At 42.2% G+C, this 14,908-nt stretch overlaps 1 protein-coding gene across 3 annotated transcripts in view; it reads right to left on the minus strand.

Annotated features, from left to right (window-relative positions):
- The window catches only part of LOC109431042 (serum response factor homolog), a 536,938-nt gene that overhangs the window by 157,914 nt on the left and 364,116 nt on the right, over positions 1–14,908 (minus strand). Inside the window, exon 3 of one of the 3 annotated variants that reach the window (XM_062842470.1) lies at positions 1,177–1,331. The exons of the other annotated variants lie outside the window; for them this stretch is intronic. Within the exon in view, the coding sequence (XP_062698454.1) occupies positions 1,260–1,331 (72 nt within the window). The 3' untranslated portion in view covers positions 1,177–1,259. Of the gene's footprint in view, positions 1–1,176; positions 1,332–14,908 lie in introns of those variants that run through there. 3 annotated transcript variants of the gene reach the window in all.

A 14,908-nucleotide genomic window follows, 5' to 3' on the forward strand; every position in this document is an offset into this window, starting at 1 on the left:
TTCAAGTTCTTCTCATCGCCGTCAGATTTCTAACTTCTAACCGACTCATAGTAACAATCTGTAATAGAATAGACAATGTTATTAGAAATATGGGTTTTGGAGGATCCACTTATGTTTCAATGGCGCTGATCGCCATTTTTCCAAATCACATTCAGCCAGACCGAACTAAATCCACTGCATTTTAGAATCAATTTTTCTCAACAATACAAAAATCAACTGGTTTCAAATACCTGCATTATGTTGACACTCCTCATACCGATAATTTAATACAGAAGCCGTCTTTGAACAACAAGGCTAATAAGAATAATAAAGCTTGAAAAAATTCAAACACTTAGTTCGCTTTGGCTGATCGAAAAATGGCGTTTTCACGAAAACCATCCTTGAGAAGAACGTTTAGAATCTGACTCAGACTTAACGACTAACCTTCAGCTAGGTAAAATGACCTAGAGGTCATTTCACATCTCAGGACTTCGGGACATGCAAGGACATCATTTGACATATTCACTCTTGCTCTGTGCCTGCACATGCACTTCCTATGAAAAAAAAAAAAAAAACACGGGTGGCAAGGGCTGAGCTGGGTGGGCTTCCGCCGTTCATATTTCAAACTATTTTGTGACCTCCGTACTACCATACTATACGCGTCCTCTCTAATTGATGTGAAAGATTGTGAGTGATATCGATTCCAACTTCATAGACGATGAGAAATCTAGTTTTTTTTTTTTTACAATCCGACTGGTTTTCTCTGAAACAAAGAAATACAGTCAGCCACACTGAACTATAAACCACATTCCGATGTTTTTTGTTCAGCCAGAGTGAACTGAGTGCGAAGTACTGAGAAATTAAATGTAATTATATCAATGATTGCAAATAATTTACATTTATACTTCATCTCTGATAGTTAATAAAGGCTTGTAAGTTACATGTGTGCGGAAAAGTTTCAAATAATCTTAGCTGTTGTTTATTTGTGACTGGTTGAACTTTAAGCTTGATTATCTCGGAATAAAGTTTTTTGCGCTTAGTTCGGTTTAGCAGAACCCCGGCCAAATGTGATGTTGCGCTAATAAATGTATGTATGTATCATGATCGGACCGGTTCATCCGAAAATTCTCCAGGAGATTTAGTTACTGAGATAAATGAACCCAAAATGAAGATACGATCATCTCAAATTTGTCGGTATCAGGTTACCCTGCCGGCATTCTACGGTTGAATTTTTTGCTGGCCACACTATGGTTGACCGGATGAAAAAAGATTGGTGAAAGTTACCCCTGTGGACAGTATTTTTCAGAGAGCTCTTGCAGAATACCATAGTGACGAGCAGCATCAATACATACCTGTAATAAGAGAAGAAAGAAAACATAGTTTAGTTACAATTGACAATTATTAGGAAGTTTCGTGTGATAACTTGTGAAGCAATAGCCCTGTTTAATGAGAAGGATGGATCAAAGTTAGACTCGTCCCGTATCAAAGCCTCAGTTGGTTGATAAGTGACCTGCCCGAGCTTTGGTCGATTCCTTTGTACCCCCACCTAAGGAAATCTTATCTGACAGTGTTAATTTAACCCACATCACGACACGTCTATCCCTCACACCTTCGACTCCCATATAGCCGGTAGTGTGTATCACCCCCACCCCCGGAAAGAAAGTCCCGACACATTTGGACCGTTGAGACCGAACTCCTTATTTTCCCACTTGGTGAAGCCACCATACAGCATGAGCAGCGGCAACCCGGGACACCGAATGTGGCGGTGAAAATGAATTCCTGGGAAAGGTTGGGTCTTCCTTATTTTTGCCAACGTTTGCATCGACGACGACGACGTCGGTCGCCTTTTCGTCTTGGTCGTTGGCCTGCCAAGGAGACAAGTCGGACGACGAAGACGACGGCGGGGCGGGGGTGACGATGATGATACAGTGCGGTCCGTCGTCAGTCGGTCGGTCGGTCGGTCGTCTTCAGCGCTTATGTGTATAGATATGGAGACGACGACGTGGTAGACGCCGCGCCGGGAAAAACATAGAACAGCAGTAGGATTTTCCGGGGATTTTCTTCGGGATTGGGTTGGGTTGGGGCAGTCGATGAGGAAGGTTGATTTCTTCGGATGGACGTCCGTCGCCGTGGCTGGTCTTGGGCGATGCTCCTCGGGTCGTCACTACGGTTGTCCTCTTCAGCAAACATGAGATCTTGGCCACTTGTACTATATTAGAATAGCTGGGATAGTTTAGGGTCATCGCCGCCGGTGGGAATTGCTGCTGCTGCTGCAAGGGAAAGGAATCAGCCATGCGAAGGGTGGGTACTAGTTTTAGAAATAGATTCCAACTGACTGAGTTGGACTGGGCTTTGGGCAGAAGAATGAGATTAGTTTAGTTTTGTGAAAGAACAGTCACACATGCTAGTGTGGTAGCAAAAGAAAAGGGTTATGCATATGCTCAACCACCACGAGGGAGGTCATTTCTTTTCCGCAGAAGATAGGAACGAGAAAATAGATGGAATCGTAGCCGAGCACGACCAGGGAAAGTGAAAGTCGTGTGAATCTTCCACATATGTGCTTCCGGGTTTGCACACAAGGGAGGGTGAAAATGAAGGAAAAAGAGAAGAAAAGGGACCTTTCTTCCTATATCTTCGTATATGTGTCGGGTAAAGTTCCAGGTTTCATGGTGGTGTCATTTATTTACTTAGCATCAGTCCAATCCAATGACCGGAGCATTCGTACATATATCTATAGAGATGTAATCAAATAACGTTTGAGTGGATGAGCGGATGGATGGACAAGCTAGACCGACCGTCTTCCACTTGATCCCGTTGAGACCAGGGGCGCATCGTGACCATGTGCTTTGACGAGTGTTGAAGATTAATGAACACGTATAAGCTTTAGATGGTCGCTCACTGCTCAACTGAAGGTTATATTGAAGGCTTGGTCACGCGATAAAAGGATTTGTTGGTGATAATTTCTTCATTGCTGCCTCTGGAGTCGATGTGATTCCTTGCTGAAGATTCAATGAGTAATTTGCAGAAGCTTGCACTTGGGTTAAATCAGATAATTTGATTTATCGTGAAAGTGAAAATAATTATGAAGCAGTTGAATTTAGAATAACTATTGGTTGGCAAACAGGATAGTAGTCAACTCCGCACTGTACCAGATCATTTTCGACTCGGATTTTAAATTTTGGTTTAGATATTTGGAAGCCACTCCTCAGTTTCTTCTATTGTAATATCACACTTCCAAAGAAGGCTGCGATATAAACTATTCGTTCACGTTCACTTAAAACTAGATGAATTGAAAACGACAACGGGAAAATGTAAAACATGGTACACGAATAACCAAATCTTAAAATTTACCATTCAAGATCTCCTTCCTCCTCACTTACACACTAGTTGATGCACTTGAATTGGTAACTGAGATTCTACACGCTTAACGTTATTTTATTGGGCGAGGTAGATGGAGCGACGGTTGTTCTGTTCACTAAATGGCCTGGCGAGATAGCCACCACGAGCGGTGAGGGTGGAAGTTAGAGTAACCACATCTCCCTTCCAGCGATCATACAAGATGCTCTTGTGGGAAACAGCACTGGCAAATAAGGGCCTGACCATAAACTACATAGACACTTAGGGGGGATGGGTGGAGTCAGGCCAAAGTATATGCTCCATACAAATTTTGAAAAATTTGTATGAAAAAAGTACATATACGAGTTGGTCTTAGATGGAATAAATACGTAATTTCTAAACAGCGCCTAAAGGGCAGATGAGTGGCGCACACCTCAAAATATATTATAAGCGCTGAACCGCAGCAGAAGTAGGCTACTTAAGATGATGGTAGTCGCTGAGAAATCGGCTACACCAGCGGGCGTAACAACATCAGCAATGACCTTGAACAGGGCCTGCTGAAACTCCGCAAGTCGGTGGTTGCCTGGGCAAGAAGGATATGACATTTTGGCTAAGGAGCGAAGCGCGGTCGATGCTTGAGTTTCCCGAACAGAGGAGGATAGCAACGTGATAAAACGTTCTGTCACCTGGTCACCTGTCAAAGAAAATGCGATTTCGAAATAGTTACCGAAAAAAATATAAACTGGAATTGGCAAATCAGCTTTCAAAAAACCTTCTGCATCAACTGCTTCTCTTCTTCGCACCGGCTTCGTAGTTGTTCGTCTAGCAGTTGCAGAGTCTGCAACCAGAAGTACCATACTATGCTCCACCAATCGCCCAATGATCGCTCCTCAACTCCAAGCAAATCAACTCTCCTCCCGTGTCTTGTTCAAGTCTGGTTCCACCGGAAAATCAAACCGCCTCGCCGAATCAGTCTTCCTCGCAATCGCAATCAACGTCGTCGTCCTCGTTAGGAAACCCAAAGCCATCGTCATCTGGTACCAGTCTCGTGTCCACCACCTTCGTCGAAGCCCCATGAAGCGATTCTGCCACTGTGTTGCTGCAAACGGCAACGGCCATCAAGGTGTTTTCAATGAATGGCCACATCCAGTGGGCCAGAGCCTTGTTGGATCCAGCGTCGCAGTTGAATCTCATCACCGAGAGTCTCGTTCAAATGTTGAAGTTACATCGCTATCAGTGTCACCAGAAAATCGGTGGCGTAGGCAACTCCGCAATCGTGTCATCTCATGCCGTTCTCGTCCTGATTGGATCTCCTGCACGGACTTTTCCGTTGCACAACGTTGTCACATCCTGACCTTCCCAGTAGGTCGCTTGATTCTTCAGCCTGGACACTACCATCGAACATTATCCTAGTAGATCCTAAGTTCCATGAGCCAGGTCCCATTGATCTACTACTTGGTATGGAATTGTACTACGATTTGCTTATCGAAGGATTCACCAAGCTGGGTCCTGAGAAGCCGATCCTGCAGAACACTGATTTTGGGTGGGTTGCCTCGGGAAAGATCGGTTCCAGTTTACCTGATCGAACTCCAAAGGTTGCCCATGTATGCAGCAAACAACCAGTCGATGGGATAAACTCACGTGTTTGGGAAATCGAGTCCTGCTGGTCTCCCAGTATACAGTCTATAGAAGAAGCTGCTTGTGAAGACCATTTCGCTGCTTAGAACGTAGCAGTCAACTCCAGGAACTACTACATTCAGCTAGCTGGTTTTAGTCTACGAAAGTGGGTGTCCAACTCTCCAGCTGTCCTGTCGAACATTCCGGCCGAAAACCGTGAAAAGGTCGGTGTTTGCTTTAGATTCACTCTCGTCTCCGATTAAGACCCTCGGAATTCAGTGGAACCCCTCCACCGATACCTACAGCTACGCTGTTCCAGAATGGTCCAAAGAAAATGTCATTACTCGTCGCGTCGTTGCATCCGATACTGCCAAACTATTCCTGCCTCTCGGACTGCTAGGTCCCGTCGTTGTACTTGCCAAGATATTCATTCAATCTTTGTGGCAGACTACGGTGTCCTGGGACGAGCCACTGACTCAAGAGCAGCAGCAATATTGGTCCGAGTTTCGTAACAGCTTAGAGGACATCACATCGATTTCCATTCCTCGATGGGCAGCGTTCGCTCATAATCCTGTTGTGGTGGACAGGCCCGTGCACAGAAGTGGCGCCAAGGGAGCGGTTTTTCCCAATTTCGGCATAAGGCGGCGGGGCGCCTAGTGTATGAAGCGTCGGTAATGGGGGGCTAACACCTCCCATCGGCGGACTGCCGATGGCGAGTATACCCGATCGATATCGAAGATATGCGTTCTACCTGTACGCCAGCCTGCACTGAACGATGTTGGCTCAATCAACCCAAACTCAGAGGACTGAGTTTCGTCCATCGCATTGTTTTGGCATTGCGCAACGTGGAGGCCTTCGGGCCTCCGACCATGTGAGTTAGTTGTTATTGAATTTTCAAAAAATCTAAAGAATGTTTTGCCCACCGACATGTCCGTGATCCCGATGGCTACGTCAACCCTGATGATGACCGATGTTCGATCGGCCGCCGCCTACATCCGCGATGCGAAGACGAGGAGACCGAACTAGACGGAGATGTTCAATGAACTCTACTTGCAGCAGAAGACATCAGGAAGTTTATGGTTTATCGGTTGAAAGTCGACCATTCCAACAGGGGCCGGCATATATTGGGGCATGATCGTAGTTCTAATATTATATCATATAAACACCCATTGCAACACACCATGTACACTCTTTAACTCCTAGGTGTAAGTAGATTTAGATTCTCTCTCACTAGCCTTCGTCTCTTGAGCAACATGTTCGGGAATCGATCTATACCCCTTTGTAGAGTAACAGAATAGTATATGTTCAGATCAAGCAGTCAGTTCAAATAAATCGCTCGTACAGAACACAACATCCGCGCTTTACTGTCGCCAATACGGGAGAGTACCCATCCCATCCCCTAAGTGTCATTCATACACACCACGTGTTTTCGCCTACCACGAGTTCGATATTTCAAACGGTCTTTTTGGATCTTTGGGGAATCTGTGTTCCTACACTATATATTGGTGAACGATCATAACTTATTTCTATATTTCTAATAACTTCTCAACCTACACCACAATAGATCATATAATGGTCGCAGTCAGGATTCCTGATTTCCACTTTTCATCTTCTTCCACATTCGAAGACAGTCAGCAGCGAACGGTTGTCGCTTTAGTTTGTATGTATGCTTGTCAGCGTCGACAGCAAACTCCGGCGAACGGTGGGAAGCCACATTTGGAAATTATTAGCGCATTTGCCCAAAAGTACACGCGGAAAATCCCCGAGGAAAGAAACAGCCGCGTTTTTGAATCCCGTTTACTTCATTCTTATGGGAGATAACATTGCGGCGTTTCCTCAAGTGCGGCCGTTCCTTTCCAGAAGGATTTGCCGCGTGGAATTTCGTGCAAATGCGCGTTTGGAAACGTTACAAAAGCCGCGCGGTGTATCATTTTCAGCGCACCACTCAATACTCATTCGTCCACATTCGCATCGCAAGCGATCGAGCGGTGATGCGATTCGTGAGTGATACGATTGATATTGTGCATACGAATTTTTGATGTTTTCGAATTATTTTCTTTTCTAGCATTTTAACAACATTACACTGAAAATGTAGGCATTACATGCAAAAATTCTCTTCTACTTGTGATAATATCCGCTTCGATCGCTCACCAGCATTCTTCACCATTCGCCATTCATTCATTCGCTTGCGATCCAAACTGCGACGAACGTTCACGAATATCCATGTCAAGCATGTTTGATCACGACAATCCGTTTGCTACATCTTTCTCGATTCGCTTCAGCAAAGGGGAGTGAATATGAACGGAGTGAGGCGAATAAACCTATCCTTGGTCTCAGTGGTACTATGTCCCCAACAGGAAACAAAAACTACTCAACCTATGCATGGCCCTAGGTAGTTCAACTAAGTTTCACTTCGGTCCCATGGGCCGATGTTTACATTTTACGTCACATGCCCCGGTTCCCAGGAGCTAACTCGGTCGAGGAACAGAAGACCACCCAAACGGACAGTTTTTTTCTGTGCCGGAAGCTCGGCCATGGCGCCCAAGGCCATGCAGCTCACCGCAGCAGTAGGTCAAAAAGTGAATCTCACTATGGATGGCTCAAGCTACTTGGCCGAAACACAAGAACTGTTCGGTAAAGAATGGCAGCCTATCCAAGGTGAAAGACACATCCAATTAGGTATTTGTCCTGGAGGTTCTAGCTCTTGGCGATGATTTGTACAGGTTGGAGCCCTGACGGCAGAGGCAACTCTTAATTGCAAAAGCCTGGATACGATAACCGATGCTGAGGAACTCGCAGTTCGCAGATGCCCTTAAACAGCAGTGCGCAAATGTTACAGGAGAGGTTAAAACGACGAAGAAGAGTGGTTGATACAGCTTGCTCACTCAGCAACTACGAGCCACCAGGCGCCTCAAGCAAGACCGCAAGTCCTTAGAGAGGCCCCGATATGAACAAGCTCTGCAACTCGGCGCCAAAGTGATCGGTGAACAGAGGCCATGCGACAGTTGGGTCCAAATACTCAGATACTCGTGGGGGACCCAACAGCCGAAACTAGTGCATGTCACACAGTTGTACCATGTACCTACAGTATCGGACAATAAAAATGCACCAAAGCCGTTTTCCCATACAAACTAGTCAATTTTGGATTGCCATATCTCAGTTATGTCTCAACCGATTGTTTCCATTTTTCTGTGACGAACTACAAAACATTTCAATTTGTAAAAACTATTGAAAAATTTCAGTGATAACTATTGATACAAAAGTTACAGATAGGTTGAATTTTGACAATAAAAATGCACCAAGACAAAAAATTGTGTAGCCTAAAATGCTGAAGGCAGATAGCTATGGTGCCTTCAGCAATTTTATTGGTCATCACACAAGAAACATATTTGTCGAAGACATCATAGTGATTTGACTTCAGCATTTTCGGCTACATAATTTTTTGTCTTGGTGCATTTTTATTGTCAAAATTCAACCTATCTGTAACTTTTGTATCAATAGTTATCACTGAACTTTTTCAATAGTTTTTGAAAATTGAAATGTTTTGTAGTTCGTCACAGAAAAATGGAAACAATCGGTTGAGACATAACTGAGATATGGCAATCCAAAGTTGACTAGTTTGTATGGGAAACTGGCTTTGGTGCATTTTTATTGTCCGATACTGTATATCACTCTGAGATCACACTAAAGTTACTGTGCCAGTCAGTCAGGTAGCTATTTCTTTTTTGGCAGACCTGTACTGCATTCCCATCGACTACGAGAGCAGGGTGGTGTTTACGGCTAAACTATCGGCGATCTGTACAATTGGTCGGTTTCCAGTTTCAGAGATAGCTTGCACGTCAAGCAAGGGCTTCGCAATAACAAAGATCACTGTGGTATACTAAAGAGGCTATGTCCAGCCAATGCCAACAACCTACCTGTGGTCAATAGATCAGTTCTCGTCCATACTCGATTCACTATTCAGCGCACCTTGAATCACTGAAGCCTTCATCTCTTTGGTGGTCGAATGGAGCAGCCGCTTTACCAGCACAGAATACTTGGACTCTGCTCGAATCTATGGCCAGCTTAACGATAAGTACACGTATTATATTATAATAGTGACTATCTGGCGATTTGGTATAGACTGATACTGATAAGGTATAGACCATAATATAGAGGAAGACGGTCACAGCTGATAAATAGTCATGAGGGTTTGATAACCACGCGCTTCGACAAGCTGGCATTTATGATTCGATTGTGCAAAGCGAACACCAATATGACCCGTCTTGTGACCGCCTAGTCGGAACCCTCATTCGAACGCGCAGATGAACTGCCACTGAATAAGGAGCCAAGGCGAGTAAGCGGATGTGCCAGTGATATTCCAGTCTAGCGATACGAATCCTTGGGGTGGTGCCTACAGGGTAACCATAGCCAAACCTAAAAGCTCGGAGGCACCGCCGGAGCGCATCTTCTGAGATGCTGCAGACAAACCCATAGGCTCCCGTCTCCCATGGCCTAACCGGAAAAAGCCAGTTTACCCCGGTGACAAACGAGGAACTTGTCGCACTATCAAAGTCACTCTGGGTGAACAAGGCCATTCATCACCACCATCGAGGCTTACCCTGGAATATTCAGAATGGTTGTGCACAAGTGCCGGATAGAGACGAATTTCCGGAGAGGTCCATAAGACAAAGGTTTGTTGTACTGCCCAATCACGAGGAACCACCTGTTCAAGTAACAATAACAGCTTATTCAGCTAAAATGTTTAAAATTCAAGCGTAGTAGGGTATCGCGCCAGTTGGGCGGTGGCTTCTATATTCGTCTGTTTTCCACTATAACTCTGTCAATTTTGAACCAGTTGACTTGAAATGTTGTACACGGGTAGATACTATACCTATCTCACCGCATTCCAAAAATTGTGTCAATTGGTTCAAATGTCACTGAGTTATAACGGAAAGCAGACGAAAATAGAAGCCACCGCCCAAGTGGCGAGATACCCTATGTGTGGTTTTTTCATTCATTGTACAGCAACAATGTTTGTTGGGGGTGATCCATCGGCCTACAAACCATTCTTTCTGCTGGACACCGCTGGGAAGCTGTTGGAGCGGATCATTCTGTCGAGGCTGACGGTCTATACCGATAGATCAGATGGCTCTGGCCTCGCGGATATCCAGTTTGGTTTCGAGAAAGGACGATCGACGGTGGGTGCTATCAAGTCAACGATCCAAATGACCGAGACAGTGCTCTAAAAAAATTGCGCGGTTGTCAAGCTAGACCTGAAGAACGCGTTCCACAGTAGTGTCAGCTGGGCTGCCATCGAGAGCGCCATACATCACCTATGCCAGATCCACAAGAGCTACTTCCAGAACAGGGTGCTCCTCTATGACACAGATGAAAGAGTGATGAGATACATCACTGCATGGGTACCTCAGGGGTCAAATCTTGACTCGGTATTGAGGCTTAGACTACCAAGGATTGGTTGGAGTTGAGACAGCTGAAATTCGTACTCTGCAAAACGGAGGTGGTGGTGAACAATCGCTAGTCCGAGAAACGGGTAGCGGTCATCACGGGCGGGTGCACGATCAGCTCTAAGTGATCACAGAAGTAGCTGTGTGTCATGATCGATGACAATCTGAGCTTCGGTAGCCAAGTGAAATACTTCTCCAAAAGGGAGACACAGTCGAAAAAAGGGGCATATCTGCTAGCGAATATAGCGTTAGTTATTGCAGAAGATGAAGAGTGCTTCGTGCTACGATGCATAGGGTGCAGATTCTCCAGCATGTTCAAGTACAAAGCTGCAACTAGACCGCAGAGCACGTGCTGTTAGAATACCCATGCTTCGTTGAACAAAGGTTGTTGCGGCACCGTAGTCACTCCAGAAAGCACTGTTAAAAGGATGAGTACGAGGCGGACATTCCGTATCTTTCACAGTCTCCCGAATCGTGAACTACAGAGAAAATAACGTTCTGCCAACCGCACACTACCCAGGGATCCATTTCCTCATTGTCAGCAGTTACTCTTTGAACATCTCGTATCAGTGCAGCTGACTTGGAGATGCTGAAGCACGAACTATGTGCTCAAGTTCAACACAAACAAATACTATTTGATGGTTGTTGTTCTACGAAGGAGTTGTGTTTACGAATTCATAGCGACCCCTATAAAATCGTAATGCATGACTTAACCATCTCTATGCGCGAACTGCATGATCTTATTGACCTTCAATTTGTTGAATTTATTTATTTATTGACGTCAATCAGAAGTAGACCGTATTGTTACATTTTAAACCTAAGCTTATTATATATTGTTTTTACTTAAACTAATTTATATTACGATTTAACATAAATTGTTTTTTTCAGTTCTGTTTTTGTCATTGTAAAGTCTATGGTTTGGCAATGTTTATTGTATGTAGACATAATTCGGTTTGAAGGGCCAAATTTTGCGTAATCATTATGATGATGGTTGGTGGAAAAAATGCTACGTTTCCGTAGTAATCTAGAAGAAGCATAAAAGTTTAATTTTGATAAAAGTTCAATCGAGTCAATACGCTGCGAAACCATATCATTAACAAACGATAACATTGCAAATTCTCGGCGTTGCTTAAGTGTTTGAATATTAATGAGCATACATCGTGCTTCATAGGATGGGAGAGGCAACCTTGTCCAGCCTAGTTTGCGGAGTGCAAAAAGTAAAAACTGTCTTTGAATTGATTCTATACGGGTTTCATGTGTTACTGAAAACGGTGACCAAACTATACTACAGTATTCTAAAATTGAACGCACATAAGCGATATATAACGTTTTTATAGTATATGGATCATAAAAATTATAACTAAACCGTTTAATAAAACCCAACATGTTGTTTGCTCTATTGATAATTGTATTATAGTAGTCTGAATGTTGGTTTGGAATCTAAAAAACTCCCAAATCTCTTATTCTTGTACATCTTTCCACAGATTGATTTCCTAGAAAAATTGTCCTATTGGATGTACTACGTTTTCTGCTTAACTCTATAGAGTTGCATTTTTTTACATTTAGTTGTAGTAGACTCTTGATGCACCAATCATAAAATATATTAATTTCATTTTGGAAAATGTTCATATCTTCATCGTTTAATATTTCTAAGTAGAGTTTCATGTCATCGGCATATTTGAGGACTTTTACATGTTTAAGGATAAAGCAAATGTCGTTAACGTACAAAATGAACAGTAAAGGGCCTAAATGAGATCCTTGAGGAACTCCTGATGTAACTTGAATTGGTTTTGAATTTGAATTTGTTGTCTGCTAGTTAGACATGACTCTACCCATTTTAGAAGACTTCGTTCGAATCCTATTTTTTCTAATTTGAACAGTAACATTGGTATATCAATGCGGTCAAATGCTTTACTGAAGTCTGTGTAGAGGGCTTCTACGCAATAACCGTTATCCATTGCAGTTAAAGAATAATTTACGAATTCGAGTAAGTTTGTACATGTTGAGCGTCCTTTGAAAAACCCATGTTGATTATTAGTTATTTTGTTCTTTACCATATGAAATATAGTTTTATTTACTATTGCTTCGAAAACTTTGGGAATGCAAGAGATAATAGCTATTCCACGAAAATTACGTATGTCAGATTTCTCACCGCTTTTAAAAATAGGTACTAAGAAAGAGCTTTTCCATGTTTTCGGAAATACACCAGATTGCAGCGACATATAGAATAGCCAAAATAACGGAATGGTTAGTTCCGCTGATAGAGATTTTAAAAAGACAGGTGGAATCCCGTCAGGACCTGCACTTTTAGAAACATCTAGACTTTTAAGTGAATCCATAATGTCATGTACTTTAATTTGGGTCATTTGTATGTCTTTTGAAAAATTCCGGAAGAAATGAAAAATATTCACGGTCCCGGTCCTCCTCCGAAAAAGTGGTGTAAACATCTTGAAAAAAAGTAGCAAAGAGATTGCAAATTATTTCGGAGTTGTCGCCAGATTTTTCATCAAGATGCATTTCCGATGGAAAGTTGTCTGATTTCAATTTTGTTTTTACATAATTAAAGAAGTTTTTTGGGCATGACTTTATTTCTCGTTCAGTTTTTGCATTGTAATCCTCAGATGCGATATCGATGGCGAGGTTTAATTGATCACAAATATTCAAATAGTTAGTCAAATATTCATTACTTTTATGTTTTTTGTATGCTTTATGGGCTTTTTGCTTACGATTCTTCAGATTTTTAATTTCATTGGTAAACCAGATGGGATTTTTTGAGCTACGGTGCCGTCTTCTTTTTATTAAAGGTATTTCATCGTGTATTATTTCAAATAGTATTTTGTAAAAAGTGTCAACGGCAGTTTCAACATTTTCTTCATTCCTCAAAATATGCTGCCAGTCTACTTGACTCATTTTTCTACTTATTTTTTTTTTTTTATTTGTGAATTTTAACTTAATGCTAATTCTTCACACTATTTTCTACTTATATTTTCGTAATTAGCTGATTGATAATCATGAACCTCTTCAAAATAACAATTTTCGGGTCTGTTGTGTTCATGGATGAATAAAGAATATTCAATTGCGGTATGATGAGATTCATTTTGCCATAAAGGTGTGAGTGATTCTACTACGCAAAAGTCTTCATCAGTGTTCGTCATTAAAAGATCCAAATAACAATTATTCTGGTTTTTCACATAGTTAATATAATTTAGACCCAAGCTTGCTGATGTATCACATATGAATTGCAAAGCTTCGTTTTCACCAACAATTGGAAGCAGGATACTCCCATTGTCAATATCTGGGAAGAAATCAATATCACGTTGATTGAAGTCACCATAAATGTGTACTTTCATTTCGGGTGGAAAAGTGCTAATGATGTGTTGAGCAGTTTGATAAAACTTTTTAAATATGATTTTACGAGCATTTTCTGGGGGGAAGTACACAGAAACAAAAACATGTATTTCGTCAGCTATGCGAACTTTAACCCATACATGCTTGAACTCTTTAAATTTTGTGATTTTTATAATATCTGCATTTAAGTCTGCTGATACAGCGACTAAGACACCGCCACCTGACTTCTTCTCAGACATTTGACAATCACGGTCATCTCTAAACACATTGTAGTTGTTTGCAAATAGTTCTTCGCTCTTAATAGTTGCATCCCAACTGGTTTTCGTTCCCAGAATTATTGAGAAAGGACGTGCTAGAATTCTATTGTGGATCTCTTTAATCTTAGACGCACTTTTCATGCGATTGAAGTTTTGACAATATACTAAAATTTATGTTTTCTTTTGTAGAAGTTGTGAACATATTCTTGGAAAATTTACATTACTTGAAAAAGATACCTCCTCTTGTTCTTGAGATGTGCGATTTGTCTCATCTTCGTCATTTACTTCATCTAGGGATAGCGTCAGTTGCGTTGAAAACTCGAGTTCCTTGTACACCCGCACGATTCACACGATGCGTTTGAAGTCGACGGGTACCCCCAATTGGTTGAGTTAGCGGGAACGCAGCTTTGATGACAATGGATGTCCGAATAGGGATTTAAAGTTTCCCCCTTTCGAAATTCTATAACCGGATAGTTGGTTGGCAGTCTGGTTTCTGAATGGTTTCTGAAATCTTAGCAAATCAACTTTAGAATGGTAACCGATATTTTGTATTGAATTACCAAAATCTCGGTAAAATTATTGATGAACAGCGATTAAATATGTACCAATATATTGTGTTAGATTAAGGCAAAATGTTTTGTCAATAATTCTTGCTAGGCCGGGATGTGCCGATTTCTCCAGCAGACTCATTCAGGTAAATAGCATTATTGTCAATTATATTAATTTAAAACGAAAAGGCTTACAACTTCTATGCAGACATCACCTACAGTTTCCTGTGCTCATCAACTGCGCCAGTGAGTCAGTGACCACATGTGGGTATGTTAATATGAGCTTTCAACTAACGAATTTATCACCACGGACGGCTCATCTTCCCGTCCCTCTCTCACACGTACGACGAATCGAAAAGTAGTCTTAGATATAAAT

This window comes from Aedes albopictus, chromosome 3, assembly GCF_035046485.1.
Source record: "Aedes albopictus strain Foshan chromosome 3, AalbF5, whole genome shotgun sequence".
In the NCBI taxonomy this organism is placed as follows: Eukaryota; Metazoa; Arthropoda; class Insecta; order Diptera; family Culicidae; genus Aedes; species Aedes albopictus.